Here is a 22,737-nt window from a genome sequence, read left to right on the forward strand (position 1 = left end):
ATATGGTTTCAACACGATGGTTGTCCCGCACATAATTCTCGCATCGTCAGTGAATATCTCAGTGCGACTTTTCCTAATCGATTGATTAGTGGCCACGGAGATATTTTTTGGCCTGCAAGATCACCTGATCTTGCACCTTGTGATTTTTTTATGTGGGGATATATCAAGTCCAAGCTATATGGAATTAAAGACGATAGGCCTAATTCTATCCAAGAATTAAGAGAAAAGATCTCTGATTCAATGAGAGGTATTAGTCCAGAAACATTAACTAATGTTAGACGAAACTTTTATAATAGATTGGGTTATTGTTCTGCTGCTAATGGAGGCTTATTCGAACATTTATTGTAAATACATTTCATTAGAATATTTTTTTTTTATTTTTATAGAATTTCTACCTATTTAAATATTTTTGGAAGTACATTTATTTAGAACGTTCTTTTATGTTTGAAGAATTATTACTTTATTTTCGAAAGTACGACATTGTTTTTTCAATAAGATTTTCATGTTTTACTATAAACACTTCTAATAAAAACTGAAATAAATGTCTAGTGATTTAAAGCAAAACGATATAATGTCCGCATAATTTCAAATTTTTAAAAAAGTAAAACCTTCATGTGCGATTTGAACCCTGAGCGCCTGCATGAGAAAATCTTGACTTGAACTCTGATCCATCAAACTTTTATATTTCTTTTGTAACAGTTTGGGATATTGTTCTGCTGCTAATGAAGGCTTATTTAAACATATTGTAAATACGTTTATTTACAATATTTTTTTTATTTTTGTAGAATTTTTACTTATTTAAACATTCTTTAAACGTTCTTTTAATTATGAAGAATTTTTACTTTATTTTCGAAAGTACGGCGATACTTTTTTTTTCAATAAGATATTTGTGTTTAACTTTAAACACTTCTAATACTAGTAACGACTGACATACATTTTTAACGATTCAAAGCAAAACGATCTCTGCATAATTTCAAATTATTAAAAAAAAAAAAAAAGAAAACCACATGTGGGTTTTGAACTCTAATCGTCTGCGACGTCTTTGTCGAATTCTGACCACTAATCCACGAAGGATAGTGATTATTCCGTGACAAGAGTGTATGAAACTCCTCACATCATAATAGAAATTATTCTTGGTTAATAATTTAAACCTTTAGATTAAATAATTACTATTAATTAAATTATTTTATTCACATTTTTGCTTTATTGTGGTCAATCAGTTTTTACTTTATGGGAAATTAAAAAATGCAAATACGTCACACATACGTTACACATAATAATTATGACCGAGGTGATTTAGCTCGAAGCTAACGTCTAAAGGTGTGAGACTATCGATTTATAATGTTAATTATAGGTTTCTACCGATTATTTCCCACCTCTACTACTTTCACCTCTTTTTATTTTACAACGTATTATATTTACTATCTTTTGCGTTATTTTGCCGGTTCTTAAGGCACTCATCACTGTATAATAATTCTACTATCACAATATATCTAAAAATACAATTTTAATTTTGTATATCTTATACAAGCAATACAGTACTTGCGAAAAAGATCAAAAAAACCTAAATATTCCTTTTCAATATTTTTAATTGAATTCCAATCTAACAGTTTTTTGAGATAGACGATTGTCAGGGCAAATTTATCTTTGTCATCGGCTTGATGGTTAAAATATTCCAATTTTTTCTTCTCCATTCTCTAACGTTTCTAATCCATTATTTATTTTTTTCTACCCATCACTGCTCCCAACTTTTCTACCGTCTGTTCTTCTATTATCAATTGCAGCTGCTCATATTGCTATGCTCCTATATACGTAACGAATAAGTTTGACAAGATTCGAAAAACTTTAAATAAACATTACAAATTTTTTTTGTTTGCGAAAGTATGTACCTAGTATTTATTTTCATATTTTACATTTTGTTTACTTTCTTTTACTGTACTATAATATGATCTAATTTAATGATATATTCTAACTTATTTGCTTCAAAATATATTGTTTCCTGTTATTCAGTAAAATCTCATTGTTAAAATGGCTTAAACACATTTAGTTTGTTCAAAGAATTTAACTTTTTTTGTTGTCTTGAAGATAATTGTGTCGCCAACACACACACAAAACGTGTAAAGTATCATATTACTGTAACCATTGAGGATTATCGCTATTCAAAAATGCCATACAATAGCGCTGATTTATTGGTATGCCCTTGTCCTACGAACCACCTCGAAGCATGGCCAGAGGGTTCTTTCTGACCATCTCATGAAACACTTCATCACAAGACAGCGAATGAAACGCACCCAGTTTTATCGGTTTTCGTCCTATCGAGCCTCGGCGTCCCGGGCGTCGTGACGTGGTACTAATGTTAATCCACTGGCTACGAATACATCAATATACGAAAAGGTAAGTCTATGTTCTTTGTACAGTTAACAGTAATGAGTTAAAGCCAATTAATTCTCGTAATTTATTGACAATTATTTTACAATTTTATTCACAATTTTTTCTTCCATTATAATTCTAATTTCATTTATCCAGCGACCTCTAAGTTTTATACAAAACCAGCCTATTGCATTACACTTGCTAAAGTATTGTTAAAACTAAAAAAAAAACGAATTAATGACATAAACTTGATTGTCTTTTAAAGAACATTATCGGTCTAGAAAGGAATTGATGGACTTATTACATTTTATATCAGCTAAGGTGAATCGAAATTTTTAAAAAGTTTCGATACGATGTTACTGTCGGCGTCGCAACGCAAGAAGATTATTTTATGATCAGAGGGCGGCTATTATCAAAATCTAGACAACTAATTTCAGAGCGAAGAAGTCGTCTGCTGGGAAGGAATGTACAAAATATTTAATTTTTTCATAGTAATTATGACCCCTGAGTACGTGTCAAAGGTGTCAAATGTTCGTTTAATAATGATTTTGATTCGGTATGTATATTTATGGTATTGTTCGCAATGCGCATAAGTCCAATTTTCCAAATTTTTGTTACATATTTTTTTACGTCTCATAGGGTCTTCCTAAAACGACACTCAGTTATAACTTGCAAGACGCAAAAGTCTGACAGGCTTAGTCTTGCTCTTGCTTAAATCTTGACGGTCAGTCTTGGTCTTGGTCGTGCCAAAATTAGGCAGTCCTTGATTTGAGTCCTGCTCTTGCGAAAACGCAATAACAAGACCAAGACTCGTTAAGCGTTTGGCTTTATTTGAAGGTGCTTTCGTCTGGCAGTTTTTACTAGAATTACCCCATCCTTTGCATTCTCCAAGTACGCAGTCTGTGTGATTCCATTACTAATGCTTTTTTGGCTATCTTACGATACTTGAAACCAATTTTAGAAATGACTCGATGAAGGGTGGCACGACTATTTGTTTCTTCTTCCTGTAACTTCAATTTAACTTTATCTAGCGTAAGAACTGTCTAATTTTCATTAAGTGAATATATTTTATTATAATATCTTATTCAGTACTGTCCACATGATGGGATTAAAAATACGTTTTATTCATCTTGTCTCTATCCATTAAAGTATCATACACATTTTTAACTATTTCTTTTGCGTCTAATAACAGATGCTTTTAATTAAATTTAGTAGATATCAAGCGAATATTTTCTTACGAACGAACATATTTGTTACTAACAAACTTTACCAATAACACGATCCCGGCAGGGGATAGATCTACTTCAGGAATACCACACCTGCCTACGCGAGCTCATGGATTTCCCTTGCCACTCATCCTCTGGCAAACCATGTCCAAACCCAAAGCATTCCCATCTCCACCATTTTCCTCCTCAACTTCCAAACCAACTCGCTAATACGCATTAGCACCAAGCGTGGCGTTTTAATGGATTAAAACCCCAAAAGTTATTTTCCATGATAGACGAAACTACTGAACGGCCCTCTATCTCAGGCGGCTTCAACATTCCCAATCAAGATAGCGGTTGGAATAGGTTTAAAGCAGAGAAGTTTAAAGAGAGAGAGTGCTAAGAATCCCCGGAAAAAACCAGGCTACTACAAAGAGCGACAAATGCATATTACTTCATACAATCTTAGATCTCTCATATCAGACCAGAAGATGATAAAAAAACTGGAGGAAGAGCTAAAAATAATAAAATAGGACATCATCGGTCTCAGCGAAATAAGACGAAGAGAAGAAGCCCAAATTACTCTTAAATCAGAAAACGTATTGCATTTTAGAGGTGAAGAAGACACTTCAAATGGTGAAGTAAGATTCATTATACATAGAAAGCACACGCAAAATATAGTTGAAATTATCAGCATAAGCCACAGGATTGTATATCTCATCTTCAAACTAAATGCAAGATATAACCTTAAGGTAATCCAGACATATGCTGCAACAACTACCCGTTAGGATGAAGAAATTGAAAAATTTTATGAGGACCTAGAAAGAGCGTTACATGCCACACCAGCATATTACACAATAATTATGGGCGATTTTAATGCGAAAATGGGGTTTAAACACGATGATGCAGAAGTGGCAATGGGTATGTACGGATATGGCGAAAGAAATGTACGAGGGCAACGATTACTGAACTTCTTACACCAGGAAAATTTATTAATGATGAACTCTTTTTTGGATTAAAAGCCTTTAGCCCAGATAGCAGTGTCAAAAATGAAATAGATTATATCATAACAAACAGAAAAGACATAATCAAAGACATCAAAGTACTCAACAAATTTTCAATAGAAAGCGACCATAGATTAATCTGAGCTAAGATACTATTAAATGTTAAATTGGAAAGAACAAAGATGATCCTAAAAACAAGAAAAAAGAAATGGATTCCTCTAACGACCTGCATGAAGATACACTAACCACACTTATACAAGACTCGCAAGATTCAATAAAAGATGTAGATCAAGCAAATAATGGCCTAACGAAGGCTATAAAAGAAACGCTGACCCATTAAGAAAAACTAAGCCAAAATACCAAAGAGCTAATAGGTAAAACAAGACAGCTGAAGAAAAAATACGGCTCCAACTACACAGCAATGAAGAAATTAAATTAAGATATCCACCGGTCAATCCGAAAAGATGTAAGAGAAAACAATACAAGAGAAGTAGGAACAACATAGACAACAAAAATATGTAAAAAATAAAAAAACAAATATGGACACGTTACTACTAATAAATCCAAAATCCTTGAGGTTCTCGAATCCTTTTATCGCAAAATGTATAAGAACACCGACGAAAGGCAAGATCAGTATCTTCCCAAAATCACAAACCAGGGATCAGAATTAATGCCAGAAATAACTCCATACGAAATCAAAATGGCACTTTTAGAAATGAAGAGTAACAAATCCCCTGGTGATGACGGTGAAGTGATCGAAGTGATCAAACTAGGTGGAAATAAAATTATCCAGGCTAAGGAAAAACTCCTACTTAATAGAACAATGCAGTCATTATTATATTACACAAATGTACACAAATAAATTCTGTATACAGCGTGGAGTACGGCAAAGAGACAACGTCTCTCCAAAGCTATTCAAGACGCTTTTAGAGCATTCTTGTAAGAATGCACATCTGAACGAGCATGGTATGAACATCAAGACAGAGAAGCTCAGTCATTTGAGATTTGCAGATGACATCATCCTTATAGCCGATCGTATGGATGATACAATAATAATGTTAGAAAAATTATATTACGCTTCCTTGGAAGTTGGACTATGAATACGTCGTAGAATATGAAGAAACACGTCGTAGAACAAAAACAACAGACGCCATCAAAAACAGGCGACACGTACAGTTTGATAATGATGCCAGTAGTAGATTCTTAATCACAGATACTACCTAAGCGGTCAGGTAGAAATTTAAAACGAGTTTATCTATTAATAATGTCAATAATACCACTCGGAAAGCTAAGACGATATATTTTGAGACAAGCTATACGTAGCGTTCTTTTCTGTAGAGCATTCATGGACATCCTGTATTATAAATTTTAGTTTCTAAAATTAACATTATACCGTCAGTTAATAATAACTTGCCGTAGCTATGAACTAAAACCGCTATTATCTCTTATCAAAAGTGCCGTTTATGCAATAAGAGATTAATAAAACTCCTGCAAAGGAGCTTACCGTAACAGCTAAAACTTCCATTGTACAGTTATCTATAAAGAATTAACTCTTGATAATCCTAAAACTATAGCAAATTACGATAAAACCATGCTAGGCTTAGACTTTACGTATTTTTAATTAAAACAACGAGCTATCTAATGAAGTTTATTCATTAAAGTTAATCCTGAATTAAAGCTCTCATTGCACACGGCAGATATATACCTCCAATGCCCCCTAACGTGTTTATATTTGGGGAGGTAATGAAGTTTTAATGAATTATAAACGGTGCATTTAACAACAAAACAGCGTAAAATATATACAGCAACTGTCACCTTGTTTTAAACGATATATCACAATGCTGTTACCGCATTAGCTCGTTGTTTTCATGTTATATTCATGGAATTTTAGTCAACATTTAGCAAAATGAATAACCTATATAGACACAGAGACATAGTTTTAACTGGACATTCTGACAACTCGAAATCAACTAATTAGTTTGTTAGTTGTACACGTTAGAGCGTTATTTTTTTTTTCAGAGAACGCAACGCATTTTAAATATTCATTTTTATTGTCAGAATTAAAAAACAACTTTAATCTATGTAGATCTCTATCATTCGACTTAATTTACCCGTCTTCATCTGTCTCCGTTTGTTTTTTTTCTATATTTTAGACATTTCTTTAATATCATTGCCTCTATCTCTTTTGCGAGAAACCTGTTGACCTTTTTGTAGTATATGATCTCCATCATCCAATATCTTTATTCTGTCTTCCATCTTTTTATTTTTCGTTATGTCCAGACTATTTGTCCAACTTAACAAAATTGAGGGATGTAAAATCAAAGTCGGCAATCTCCCATTTCCATAATTTTGGGAAACCGCGAAAAACTGTACAAACTAACAAACTTAAATTAAAACAATAAAACTGATAATGAATCATATAAAATTTGGTTTGTGGTCGGATGTACACAAATAGGCGCTTAAAAAATTATTTATTTTCCTTTTTTTTTAATATTTTAGTTTGGAGATTGCCGTTTTTGTTTGCAATGCTTGGAGATTGACGGATATGAAAATGATCTATAAGGATATTGCCAGTTTTGAAACTAATAAAACATCATTGTGCGAGTTAGATAATAAAAATATATTTTGATATTGAAAAATAATACAATATGTAAAAGTAATTTATATGCATATCACTTAAACTAAAATATCCGGAAGTTCAGGTATATATTCACAGGTTTCGACAGACTCTAACTCTGAAATAGGATTCTCCAGGTTCTCGTTTCCTTCTTGTTCATAACGTTGAAAAAGCTCTTTATAATAGTTAAGTTGATCAAGTTGGGTCCAGTCTAAACCAAAATGTTTGGTCAAAAGATTTCGCACATCACGCAGTTTTAAATTATTTACTTTGTGAGCATCGGAGATAACTTTTCTGGATTGATCATGCTAATCTGTTTGCCTTTTCGTGCAATACTGACAAAAGTTCCGAAATCATTTTTGTAATGAAGTTCACCTCGTATTAAAACATTTCCTGTCCTACATCGTTTTAAAATGTACCTTTTACAGTTCTTAAATTGAAAACCCCATGCTCCTACTAGTTTAATAACCTCCTGAACAGCATACTTCCAATCGTAAACACAGCTTTGCTTCATATCAACGATAGTAGAAGATTCGGAAATAATTTCCTTGTACTCGTCAGGTGCCGTTATTACTTCTCTTGTTCGTAAATTCTTCTTAATTGGAAGCCGAAAACTCTATCAGATGGTAAGAAAGAGTGGCCAACTACAGGAAAAACTAACTCAAGTAATTTAACATTTGGTGGCGCGCTCTCGGCTAGCTATTCGCAGCATACACCAATCATGATCGAGTGTTTATTTTGACCACTGCATCCATCGGCGACCAATCGTACCCTATTTGACATGTTGCCAAAATCAGTGTTATTAAGTCGATGAAAGACTGCAGAGGAAATTTCATTTGATCCTTTGCCAAACATGTCCTCAGTCCAACACTATGAAAATACATTTTCCTTTGAAAGTGGAGACTTTGAAGAACCTTCAACAACAGTAAAGTTATAAAAATAAAGCTGCCTCGAATAATAAGCACTCTGATCAGGAACTTTGTAGAAGACCAAATTTTTTTCGCAGTCAAACGACAAAGTAACGACGTTTTCTTTGTTTTCTTGAAGAAATTGGAAAAATGCTTTGGCTCGAAGTTTGTGAAGCCGTTTTTCAGTCATGAGTTTAATTTTCGATTGCTCATTTTTCTCGTATTTAATGCGTTCACTTAGCTCTAAACACTCTGAACAAACGTCTGTTCTTGGGGTTTTAAAGCTCAAATTGTATTTTCTGTTAAATATATAGCGAAAATCTTTACAGTCTCCGATGGAATTGTCTGAGAAGTGTACATTGAATACAATTTAGAGACGCTGAGTTCAAATGGAAGGTACATTCTTTTCGTCACTGAACGGCAATAATGGGATTCAGTATATTTTAATTGGTTTATAAACTTTTGCACTCCTTCCAGTTTGTCCTGATATTTCGCAGATTTTCGATCACCACCTCTGCGTTCAATCGGTATTTGGCCTGTTTCAGTAAATCTTTTTGTCACGTAGGAAAGCCTGTGTTTTGTTATCCCTAGCACGTTCAAAAAAGCTGATTGGCACACTGGAATTTTCTCCCTAAATAAAAAATTACGGATGAAACATTTTACCTGGTGCTTCTTTGGAGAATGCTTTTCATTTTTCGGCCGATGCCGGACAGTATGATTAACAGTGCAGTATTTCAAAATAAAGACATCTGGAGTCGCTTTATCTTTGGTCTCATAGAATAGGCTATGAAATTTCTGTATATCGTTCATTTTCAGCAAGCAGCACTTATATGTTTTTGAATTGTGCCCACATGTTGGGTATTCTGGCATATTCTTCGCAGAATATCTACAACAAAAAATAGTTATGAACATAAGTACTGAAGTGGGTTCAAATCTTAACAAATTTTTCAGAAAAATAAAAAAAAAACAAAATTCACAACGGCTTGGAAATGAAATCATAACATTCACAAAAGTACCCACCTTAGACGTTTTGCAACATTTTTCTTTCATTTTTCAGGTTGTCTTATCCGCTTCCATGACTTTGTTGGTGTGACAGGAGACGCATTAACTTCCATGATAAAAAATTAATACTTTTTTTGTATGTAAAACTAATTTCTTAGACACAATATAGTTTAGGAAAAGCACAAAAACAATGTAACGTCTCTCAAAACTAAAACAAACTATAATACCACGAGCTCGATGTTATCTAACCATGTGTTGATCACGTGCGAGCGCTACGTGGTTCTTATTGGTCGAAGCAGAGATTGCCGTGATTGGTACGCACTCAGCTATGGAGATTGCCACTTTTGATCCCAACACGAATTTTTCACTGCGATTTGTATAAAGATAAGACCGCTTTTGGTTCTTACAAATAGTTTTATCTAACAGGTAATAAAAAAAACGCAACAGATGGCGTCCCTACCTCAAAACAAGAAAAATTGCCGAATATGATTTTACACCCCTCAATTGCCCTTTCATATAAATTGGACCATAGAAATATATAAAAATTTTAAGTTGATTAACCGATTCAAACTTCATTTAAAATTAAATATATTTACTAAATTAAAAACAAGAAAACTATATCATAAAAATACTAAATGTTATACGTGTTTATTGTTCCCTGGTATATTAAAAATAGAATCATAGATGTGTCTTTTACAGTTTTCACGTCAAGGTGTTTTTGTTATATAAAAAAAGATGGTCGGCCTTGACGCTAAAAAGTACAAAAGGACTTTTGTCACTCCTGAGAAAGCTCAAAAACATTTGTTTCAAAATTATTTTATATTATATGTATAAAGACAATGAAATAGAAGATGAAAAATAACAAAATACAGACGAGAGATAAAAATTGAGAAGTAAAAAAATTAAACAATATCGGTCACTAAGATATTCGATTCGTAACGAATATTAAAAATTAAAAGTCATAAATGTCATTCAATTAATAACAATATCGAATCATCTGTTTAAATTTTTACGACACTTCTCGTTTTAATATCATTTCATAATATTTTTTTAAGCATCTTATGTAGTTTATATAATAATTAAGTTTACTAATACTTGATATTAATTTATATTTTATAATTAATTTAATATTTACTGTTAATATTAATGTAATATAATTTAATAGTGTGAATTAGACAGATCTGTCAGAAGTAAACAACGTATGCTTTGTTAATACGGTCACAAGTGGCGTTAGAAGCAAACATAATACTTAAGAAATATTTTAAGTATAATCTGTTTAAAATATAAATACTAAATAAATACATTACCTTCAGATACAATTTGATATCTGAAGGTTGTAGTTTAGGTTGTAGGATGTAGAATAACTTTTCTTCGTAAAATGATTAATAAAAGAGTTAATTTGTAATAAATAAAAATGATGTTTTATATCGATTTTTTAGAAAAAATTGTAAATTCTACGTCATTACACTTATATAAAATGGTTGTTTACGTACCTTCTACAAACACTACAAGTCCAATCATCTGGGTCCTCATTCTCCTTTAACTTGCTATAACTTGCGCAATCCTCACAAACCCTTTGCGTACATTCCGCACAAGTTCTACTGAAGTCGTCCTGTTTAAAGGCTTTTAGGCATACACGACAAGCACCCGCTCGACTGGGTGGTTTTCCAGGTTCTGTTTTGTTGGCTAATGCAGGGGTCGGTGGGACTGGTTGGGCTTCTAGCGACGGCTTGTCTTCGTTCGGTGGGGTTATTTCGTGGACATCGGGAATAAGAGAAGGTCGAGGTGCCATTTTCGTTACTAAAAAAGTTTATATATATTAGCTAAAACGTCAATTTAATTACATGTGTATATGTTATAATACGAATTTTTTAAAACGTTTGTTATGTATTAAATATAAAAGTAAAATGCTGGTGTAACAAGAAGAATATATGTGAACGAGAGTTAAATTAAACTAATTAAAAAGAAGACTAGAACAATGCAGTTAAGGCAATGAATTGTATTTTATTTTACCGCTTAGTCGGCTTTTGTTTGTGACTAGGTATTTTTTGACGTGACAACGTCTTAAATTAGGTTGTGGCTCGGAGTCACTCATGAAAAAGTGTAACGCCCGCTCACGTCTGTTACGATGAGTCACCGAACGAGAGAGAGGCCCGCCGGACCGGCGAATGCCTTGCGTCTCTCTCCCACTCAAACATGATCGGTCCGCTGCGCGCTCAGCACTAGAGAATTAGGCGCGTTGAATCGGTGCGTGCTTGTGTCTTTGTCTTTCTCGAGCGTTCTTGGCGTTGGAAAACCGAGAAAGCGTAATAATACAAGTTCACACGTGTGGTTAAAGTATCGTCAGCTGTGTCTGTAGTGAAAATGTGGAGTGCTTAGATTCGTCATTTACAACAACTACAACAATAAAGGTAAATAATTGTACACTAAGATTTCATTATCGTAAACTATGATTGATTGATTAATTGTTAGATTGACACAAAAGTTGAGAAACTGAGTTTATAGGTTATGTCATACTATTGACAAATGTTGATAGTGTTAAGTAAATTATTAGTTTAAATCACTCTGCAATCAATCGTAATTCAGTCGATTGAGAAGAAACAGCGCGTTTCAACTGCAAACAACTATTGTGCAATTTAATAATATTCATATCAATAAATATTCTACCGAGAAAAAGACGTTGTCACGTAAAATCTTCGCCCGTAAAACCGACTTTACAGGCAACCGATTTTTTTTTAAGTCAGTGTTTAATTTTTTTGTGTAATTAATTACACTTTCACATTACATAACAGTTTATTCCCCAAAGTTTATTTACCATCATCTTACATTGGAAAAAAATAGTTTGAGAAAAATCTTTTTTAAGCAGTCTATTGTAAGCTAATCGTACTGCAGCCAGTTAGCTATTTCTTCCACTCATTCCCGTTTAGAGGATTGTTACCAAAGTGTTTGTCGCCGGCGATCTAAGGCCTCTCAGTCTTTTACGATATAGTTGACTATTTCAAGTCATATACTACAGATCGTGCTTAAATTTACATGAAACAGTCCCACTGTATGCAAGTATACCTTGACTGGCGCATATCTAATAAGGGAGCCCGTTATGTCTTTGAGCTGATTCCTGCTAATTTGCGGCAGTACTTCAGCCTTGGTAGTAGATAAATAAAGTTATATTCTCTTCGAGTTCTTCTCCGCATTCCCAATCTTCTGCTTCAGGTTCCTTCTCCTATCGGAGGTTGAAAATCATCATCGCTATTTTAATTTTATTGGCCGCGCTTCTGAATAATTCTAATGAACTGCAACCGAACCACTCTTTCAAATTTCTTAGCCAGGATATTTTGCGCCGTCTGGGTTTCCCTTCCCTTGTATCTTCCATTGCATAATTAACCTAAGTAATACGTACTTCTCGCCCCTCATTATATGACCCAGATATTAAATTTTTCCAATTTTAACAGATTTATGACTTCACATTCTTTCTTCATCCTTTGGAACACCTCTATATTAGTTACTTTTATAGTCCACGATATTTTGTAGATTCTCCTGTAGCACCACATCTTAAAGGAGTTTAATTTTTTGATTTCAGACTGTTTTATTATCCACGCTTCCATGCCGTATAGTAAAGTAGAAAAAGCGAAACAACGTAGCATTCTTGTGCGGATCTCTAGATTACGGTTACGGTTGCAAAGTAAGTTCTTCAATTTTATGAACGTGTTTCTTGCCATTTCTATTCTAGATCTGATTTCTTTTGTTTGATCTCCATCTTCGGTTAGCCACGTTTCTAAATATATATATATATATTGTTACATATGTATATGTTGTTACTCTTGCGATCGTTGTATTATTGATGATCAGCTTATCTACATTTTGTGGTTTTTTTGAGAATATCAATGATTTCGTTTTCTTGAGATTCATTTGCATTCCGAATATAGCCCAGAATATACCTTAGAGCTTCTAAGAGTCCCCATTGCCGCTTGACTATGGGGCTAAGTGGATCATAATATGTGTATATTATGATCCACTTTAGTTCAAAAGCCCTTATGTTAGTTGCTCTTGTAATAATAGTAAATAATAATTGTAAAAATCTCTGCCTAAAATACACTTCTACACTTTTGGACCCATCAGAGTATCAGGTATGGCACTGCCTAGTTTTTTTTTTACTACATCCCTCTCGTGGGTAAATTTTGACTTGGATAGGACATCATCTATTCCTGGCTTAACTGGAGTACCCTTAATTACATTTATAATATTATTATCTTCTAATCTAATCATTAAATTGCTCAGGTTTTCTCACAATCTATAATATTCAGTTCTCTCCTCCCCATTATAACTAAATCTTAAGGAGGGAGATGCAGTGGGCCCTGGAATGCTACAGTTGGTGTACTTGTTAGAGCCCCTATGATTCCATGGCAGGAAAATCTTTGTGTTTTGCTTAATTTGAGGATGGCACTTTTTGCTACACCTTTGGCCACCATATTACTAACGAATATATAACTGTCGGTTTTACCGCCATGTTGTAGATCTAATATAATATATATCTATTTTTTTATAATCTCAAATTTTTCCATGAGTGCATTTAGTAGTTATTGCTTTCTTGGTTATTTATTTTATATTCTGATTTCAAATCAGCCTCTAGTGTAATATTATCCCAAGGTTATTGACTTTACACACCACATCTATAGAAGTACGATAAAGGCTAAAAGACCCAATCCCTTTTAATTCCTTCTTCTGGTAAATTTCGCGGTTTTGGACTTCTAGCGGCTTATGTAACATTTAAAGTAAACTCTGTAACTACAATCAGAACCTATTGCATTCTATCTCTAACTGTGCCATTTAAATTGATAAAGGTCAAAATAACCAGGTCATTAGCATAGTCCAGGACATAAACACAGTTGTTGCTGCGTCTAGATATCAGCCAATTTATAACCAGATTCAACAAAATATAAAATTCCCTTGAGAATACAGCCTTTACAGTATCAGCATAGATAGCCACCTATCTATGCTGATACTGTATCAGCATAGATAGGTGGCTATCTATGCTGATACTGTATCTCATATTAACGTTACCTATATAACACGGTTCGTTAGCATGCATCCATCTGAAGCTTGTTTTATATATACACACATCGGTTTAGAACGTCTTTCGACGTTGTCCGATACCTAAACACCATCTCTTTCTATCTTCGCAGTCGTTTGTTGTTAAATTTCTTTCGCTCATGGACTTGTTTACGCCGTGTTGCCATTCTAATCTGGGTCTTCCTCTTTTCCGTCGACCTATCGGTTGCCATTCTATTACTTTTTTGGGGAGTCTTGATGCTGGCATCCGTTGAACATGCCCATACCACCTTAATTGTTTCTTCTCTATATCTTGAGTTATATTTCCTTCTATTCCCATACGTTGTTTTATTACATCATTTCTGATTCGGTCTCGTCTGGAAATACCTAAAGATCTTCTCATTGCATCCATCTCTACTGCTTCTATTCGCTTTTTGTTCTTTTCACTAATTCTCCATGTTTCAGCGCCATAAAGAAGAGTAGTTTTAATCATGGTCTCATATATATTAAACTTCCTTCCTTTCGTTATCTCTTTACTCCACAGTATACCATTGAGACATCCTAAGACTTTCTTTGCTTGAGTGATTCGTTTTTCTATTTCCCGTGTATCAGTTCCTGTATTGTCAAAGGCAACACCCAAGTAGTCATAGCTCTGACAGCAGGAAATATGTTGTCCGTTTTCGAGGTCTATGTTATCTGACTCGTTTCCAATACAAAGATATTTGGTTTTTGTTGTATTGACATTCATTCCCCAGTCGTGATATTCTTCTATCAGTTTTCTTAGCATGTACTGCATGTCTTCCCTGTCGGTCGCTAGCACTACCTGGTCATCAGCAAACTGGAGTGTATATATACATTCATTGCTAAGCTCTATACCCATCCTATGTACCTTTCTTTTCCATCTTTCCAATGGCGCTGCAACATATATCTTGAATAAGGTTGGTGAGATACAGCATCCCTGTCGCAAGCCTTTTGTAACCAGGAATTCTTCCGTTAGATATTTTCCTGTTTTTATCTGTGCCTTTGAGTCTCTATATAGTTCTTGTACAGCATTTATCAATGTGTGGTTGATGTTAGATCTTTTCAACGTTGTCCACAGTTTTGTTAAGGGGATGTTGTCATATGCTTTTTGTAGGTCTACAAAAGTAATATGAGTTTAGATTCTTAGCCGATCTTTTTTCTATTATTTGTTTAAGACAAAATACGTTATCGGTGCACGATCTTCCTGCACGGAACCCGCTTTGTTCTTCCTCTTCATTGTGCTTATATTCTTCCTCGATCATATTTCTCAAAATTCGTCCATACAGTCTGCTCAGGGTGCTGGTTACCGATATGCCTCTATAATTATTACAATTCCTTTTGTCCCCCTTTTTGTGTATTGAGGACATGTATGCCGTTCTCCATTGTTCTGGTACTGGGTGTCCATTTAGACACTGATTGATCACATAAGTTAATATTTCAAATAGTTTATGAGTTCCATTCTTAAGCATTTCAGCATAGATTCCCTCAGGTCCAGCGGATTTACCATTCTTTAGGGTCATTACAGCTTGTTTTATTAATTCCTTTTAGACAATTTGTCTTTGTGATTGCTTCGTAGGAGGTGTTGTCGAATGTTCCCTCTATACTAACAAATGCACCTAGCATCACTACTAAGTTTTATAAAACCTACTCCATCATTTTTTCAAAATGGTGCAGTACCGTTTCCATAAAGTAATGCTCTATACGCATATTTATCGGACTAAACTACCAAAAGGAAACCACGAGCTGCACAGTGTCAATTAACCTAAAAATAGAAACCCCTTCTATCTCTTACTCTCTTCTCTCTCTCTCTCTCTCTCTCTCTCTCTCTCTCTCTCTCTCTCTCTCTCTCTCTCGCTATTTATAATATAGCTTCATCAGGAGTACACTGTAACACAATTTGAACATTTAGAATTGTTCAATTGTAACACAATATGAACAGAATTTAAAAGATTTCACAAAAATAAATATGTATATATATATATATATATATATATATATATATATATATATATATATATATATTTATTAGTGATAACATTTTAAATGAATCAAATGCAAACACAATATTTATTAATGTAATAATATAAGCATACCTTTATCTTGCGCGGTTAATAAAGATGATGAGATAGTTTGCTTTAATTTTCCAAATGTAGTTCCTCCATCTGTTGTTTCGTGGGCAGTATTTCCAGCTCCGGGCTCCGTTGTTACACCGATCTGGATCTGAAATTAAAAATTAGAAAATTATTATATTTATTTGAATAATTTTTTGATTTAAAAGTATACCATAATGATTCTCCGAATAATAGAATAAGTTTATTTTAATATGTATAAAGTATATTTCTTTGTCTTTATATAATAAATGAAAACTGTAGTTTTATAAAAGAAATTGTACTTAGCGATATATTATCGGCAGTTTGCACCAAAAATCTAGAATATTCATTCAATAGTCATGAATATAATAGCAAAAATAGTAAAAATAGAAAACCCCTAAACCCCCTTTTTTTATATACGTGTATTTGCTTGAAATTTTGACAGTAGTTAAAAATAGCTCGAAGATAAAAATTTACCCTATGCCAATATTTGTTTTCCTCTGGAGGTTACCACCAAAAAATATATTAAAAAATACGATAATCGCTAGAATACTTAGTGACTTTTAAGACAACAATATTTTTAAAAGTTTTTTCAAAAAGTCAATATTTTGGAGTTATTTGTGACTGAAAGTTCACAAATCACACGTCAAAAAAGTATGTTTTTAAGCGGATTTCCGCGAATAACCCCAAAAATTTAGATTTTATCAGGAAAACTGTTTGAATATAAAATGAAGCTTATAAAACAAAGATATTCATTTTTATTACTACCGTAAACTTAATTTTAATAAAGTTATGTCTGCTTGAAAGTAGACTTTTATTCACCCACTACAAAAATCAAAACATATGATGTTGAATAACCGGAAAACGATAAGTTTTTCATGGAAAACTTATAAAGACTTTTTTAAAGATCGTAAAAGAACCTTTAAAATGATCACTGGTAAAAGTGATATTTGCATATAAACTAATGTAAGTTATAGCATACTTTTTAGGCATTCTCACACTAGCGGCTACTATACACAGTGTGTAAAAGAAAGAATAGACCTGTGTCTATGGCGGAAGGCGAATGTAATTCAGGATTAGACCAAGTATTTAGATCCAAAGATCTTTACCAAAACGCCAAACTGGAGAGAACAGATGGCAACCCATAATAAAGTTAGAAATAGAGTCGTTCTACTTAACTAGGTAGAAAATTGGAACGAACACAAGCTAAAATAATTTTAAACATGCATACAAAACGTACATTCGGCATCTGATTAAACACAAATTAAACACCTACGTTCTGTTCAATTGAGACCTCTCACAAAAGCTGTTAGTGTTGGAGAGATGTATTCTACGTAAAATAAAACTACAAACTCCAATCCTTCCACTTCGACTTAATACATTAACTATCAAACATTCCAACTATAATTAAAAAAATTCTCCTCTCTGTGCAGGAGAAGCTTAAAAATTAGCCCACAGACCAAAATACATCGATTCGCTAGAATAGCTCTCTTAGAACTTTTCACATGTACAAGGAAAAATCGGTTTTCTGTGGTATTCCGATCCCAATGCACAATTATACCTGTCCATAGGGAGGTAACAGCAACAACTACCCACCAGGTGTCCCCTTTAAACGTCACCCTCCTCCGCAGGACGCCAGATCAACATCACCACCACAACCGCCACCACCAAGATTTCCAATATTTAACGAGACCAGTACCGTCACACACAACCAAGAACACGCCCTCAAGAGGCACAATAAGATTAATAAATGGGCTACTAACACATTTCATGATACAAACTTTAATTAAAGCTACTAATTAAAAGGACTTCTTAAAAAAAGTTTGTCTCGGGAAGACAGCTTCGCAAATAATAATAATATTATGGAAATACATATAATATGTATTAAGTGTGCCAAGGTCGTTTAGTAAATTGTTTGAAGAGTATAAAATCTCATTTAAAAAAGTTCTTTTAATCTCTTTTATTCGAAATAAAATTAATTATATTCTTTTTCATGAGTGAACAATAATACAGGTTTCATTTTTCCCGTTTTATTGGGGTTTCGTATTGATTACTTAGTACTGTAATAAGCGGATTTAAATTGTATTAACAATATTTTCTACAATAGAATGCAGTAAAATCTATTACAGCAAATATAGGAATAGAGTTAATTTGAATAAAAATCTTTTACAAGCTAGTCTTAAATTCACATAAAAAATAAAAAGACCAAGAAACAAAAATTACCTTGATTTGAGAAACCGAAACAATCCAAAACAAATTAAAAATCTGGTACACTGTTCATAAAAACATCCACGTTATGTTATACTAAATTGTCTTACTACTGTCGTGACCGGAGCCGGAGTTTTTACCTTGTTTAATCTTAAGCTTCTTCAAGGGTGGGGTACTCCTCTTTTTTTTTCTAGGAGTAGTGGCGGGGAGAAACGTGTTGAGAGATGTTCGTGTGGGGAAGTAGTGGACTACTAAGGAGCAGGGGATCAGAAAGTGGTGTGCCTGTGTGGGAGATGTTTCTGAAGCACACAAGAGGAATTTGGGTGAGCTTTGCTAAGCACGCCAAGTAGGTACTTACAGGGGTTACCATCCATACAATGGAACGGCATTGCACCACCTAATGACTCTGTCTAAGAAATTTTGGACCCTGTGGACTACGGACAATTGTCCACGCTCTCTATGTGATCCTGATATGTCCTGACAAAATTAACAAACTGATTGCGTTACTTAAAATAGCTGTATGGAATGCCAATAAGCTAGCAAAACATGCACCAAAAGTAAAAGCTTTCATTATTAACCATAATATAGATGTCATGCTTTTTTTTAAAACCCATTTTACATATCGAAGCTATTTAAACCTTCGAACTACAAGGTAATACACAAGATGGCACGGCACACGGAGGAACCACAATTATTAATTATTATTAGGTCGACAATCAAGTACCATAAACTAAACAAATATTCACACAAATAGATTACATACAAGCAACCAATATAAGCACAAAGGACTGGCATGATTTAGTAACAGTTTCTATAATATATGGCCCACCAAGGCACTCAATAACTATCGAACAATATGAGCAGCTGTTAACTACACTTGGCAATTCATTTATTGCGGCTGGAGATTATAATGCCAAGCATACACAATAGGTCTCTATATTAATAACAGCAATAGGCATACAACTATGAAAAGCAACAAAAAACAAAAGTCTTCACTTTATATCAACAGGTATTGGCCAACCGAAAAAACTAACATTCCTGATTTTGTTGACTTTGGAATTTACAAGGGAATTTCCAAAAATTACGTGTTGACAAATTCTTGTCTTAAATTGTTGTTTGATCATTCTCTAATTCAAATTATAATCAGCAATAACATATTGCAAAAAGAACCAGCACCAAGCTTAGGCAACAAATATACTAATTGAAATAATTTTCGTGAATATTTGAATACCCTGTTGGATCACTATAATCCCCCAAAAACCTCCTGAAAACCGATAATGAAATAGAGAACATGGTGGAATATTTTACAAGATTGATACAAAAAGCGATATGGGAGACAATATCAAGCCAAGTCTTAATTCGCATACCTCAAGAACTGCCTTCGATAGCTAAACAAAAAAAGCCAAGAAACGGAAAATAATACAAAATAAATCAAGCTACTCTAGAACTCAAGACCTTACTAAATACTAATAAAAAAATAAAATTTAAAACTATCTTTACAGCTTCACAAGCTACTGTCTATGATTTATGGAAAGTTGTAAAAATATTAAAAAGGCCTCAATTTGGCAACCCTCCTATATGTACTCCAGATGCTCATGGGCAAAGGCTCATGGTCTTAATTAGCGCTAAACTTCTGAAAGCACTTTCATACAAAGGACTGAGGTATTTGACACAAATATACAATGACATTTTAAGGACGGGATACTTTCCGCTTTTGTGGAAGGTAACCCAAATTATACCGATCTCTTAGCCAGAAAAACGTGCTTTACAAACAACATGCTATTATTAGTCTAAGCCCTGCTATGGCAATGTTACTTGAAAAATCCCTTGCAGGGAAAAAATAATTAATTCTGAAAGCAAATTAATTAATTCCAAACCATCAAGGGTTAAGAGCAAAGCACGCCTTCATCAAACAAGTCCACCATATTTTAAACAAATTATATAAATCATTTAAAGATCAAGCATCCCGCTCTGCTGCCTTTGTAAAATCAAATAAAGTTTACCAAACAACATTTTCCTTATCCTCAAACTCTACCTTTAAAATAGACATTTTTAAGTAAGGTATCAAGAGAAAACCACAATTCTATACCCCATAAGGTCTGGTGTGCATTAAGGGGGTGTACTTGGTCTTCTTCTAAATGTGCCTATCTTCTAGAGATGTTGGCGATCACATTGACCCATCTTATTCTATTCACAGCAGGTCGAAATAAATCAGTTAACATTAGACCAGTCCACTTCCTAATATTAGCCAGCCAGGATATACGCCTACGTCCAGGGCCTCTTTTACTCTTAACCTTGCCTTGTAGAATCAACTCTAGAAGTCGGTATTTATTATTACGCATGATGTGGAGGAAGTAAGCCAATTTTCTGTTTTTTATGGTGTTAATAATTTCTTTGTCTTTTTTTAGCCTCTGTTGAATAGTTATGTTAATTGTGTGGTGTATATATGAGACCCTCAACACACGTCGGTAGCACCACATTTCAAATGCCTCTAATCGGTTTATGGCATCTTCTGTAAGGCTCCAGCTTTCTACTCCATAGAGGAGGACACTAAAAACGTAACATCTAAGAATTCTTATACGTATATTGATACTTAAAGATAGGTTGCAGAGAATCTTCCTAAGGCTGTTAAAAGAACTTCTGGCTGTTTCAATACGAGCGCTGATGTTGCGTTAGCAGCGCCGCGTTAGCGTCGGCCCAACCGGACAATGGCACTACCATGGAGTATATTAAATAAACGACATTTCCGTTCGTATAGTTTCGTATAAGTATAAGATTTATTGCAGCAGCAAAACAAGGTACATATTTATCGTAATGATGTTTAGCAGTTCGGTGTTCAACAGTTTTGATTCTCATTTACAATTTACATGTGAACTAGAGGTTAATAATAGCATTTCTTTTCTGAATATGCGTGTTAATCAAAGGTTAACAAACAGACTAGAGATACTTTGGTACAGAAAACCAATGGTTTTCAACCAAATTTTCAATGATAACTCGGTCTATGCTCTTAGTTTTAGATTACATAGAAGTTGAAACAAATCTTTTATCGGAGGGAATCTCTTAATTTGTAAGGTAATACGTACACAATGTTTAACACTGCAGTAAAATGATTAATTATAATTAAATTCAAATAAAATAATATTTATTCAACTTCACTCATAATACGTAATAAGTAAATATCGGCTTATCAAGTCTTATTATTGGCATATACTATATAGGCTTCACCCGGTATTCTGTGACGGCATAGACATCTATAAATAATTGGCAAGATTAATGTGGATAATAGTGATACTTGCTCTCAACAAGTCATTTTAAATAACATACAAATTTTCCCCTGATAGTTAACATAACTTATATATGTCAAATAATTGTTTCATTACAATTTCACAACTGCAGTACAACTGCGCGAATGCACTTTGTTTATGTGACGTGTTATTTAATTATTAAATATTGCCGTAGTTCAGCTACTATATAAGTGTATTGAAATTAGATATTACCAGAGATTTTTAAACATGTTTAGGACACACTTTATCATCACCATCGTATTTATCGAACGCGTGATATATAATTTAATCTTTAAATATTCGTAGAGAATATTTGTTAGTATTTTGTAAGCAGTCATTAAGAAGGTTATACCCCTTTAGTTGTAGTACTGGAGCTGATCGCCATTTTTATGTAACGGGCATATCACGCCTTAAGACCATTCACAGGGCATGGTTTCATTTTGCAAAACTAGAAGTAAAAATTTATGCAGTGTCTGTAACAGGGAGTTTCCACCATTCTTGTAGAGCTCACTGCAAATTTGATCAATTCCTGGTGATTTATTATTTTTAGGCTGTTTAAGTAATTGATACGTATTGATACAACGAGCAAGAGATGTTAATACAGATGTCTTTGCCTGTTTCGTTGACTTCAAAAAGGCATTTGACAAAGTACAGCATGAGAAGCTTATTGAAACTTTGCGAATCGCAAATATCGATGACAAGGATATAAGAATAATAGCCAATCTCTATAGGAAACAAGTAGCCAAGATTCGAGTAGACAATCAATTATCCGATGAAGTCCCAATACAAAGAGGAGTACGACAAGGTTGCATACTCTCGCCTTTGCTGTTTAATGCGTACTCTAAACATCTATTTCGAGAAGCTTTGGGAGAAACGGCTGATAGCGTGATTGTTAACGGTGAAGTAATAAATAATCTAAGATATGCAGACGACACTGTCCTTGTTGCGAATAGTGCTGAAGGATTACAAAGACTGATAGATC

The 22,737-nt window shown here is 33.8% G+C and overlaps 1 protein-coding gene across 1 annotated transcript in view; it reads right to left on the minus strand.

The window, feature by feature from the left end:
* Window positions 1-22,737, minus strand: part of LOC140446308 (uncharacterized) — a 391,171-nt gene that overhangs the window by 87,605 nt on the left and 280,829 nt on the right. Inside the window, exons 3-4 of the mRNA XM_072538846.1 lie at window positions 16,267-16,393; window positions 10,600-10,906 (exon numbers count right to left, since the gene is read on the minus strand). Coding sequence (XP_072394947.1) covers window positions 10,600-10,906; window positions 16,267-16,393 — 434 coding nt within the window. The remainder of the gene's footprint in view (window positions 1-10,599; window positions 10,907-16,266; window positions 16,394-22,737) is intronic.

This window comes from Diabrotica undecimpunctata, chromosome 7 (assembly GCF_040954645.1).
Source record: "Diabrotica undecimpunctata isolate CICGRU chromosome 7, icDiaUnde3, whole genome shotgun sequence".
In the NCBI taxonomy this organism is placed as follows: Eukaryota; Metazoa; Arthropoda; class Insecta; order Coleoptera; family Chrysomelidae; genus Diabrotica; species Diabrotica undecimpunctata.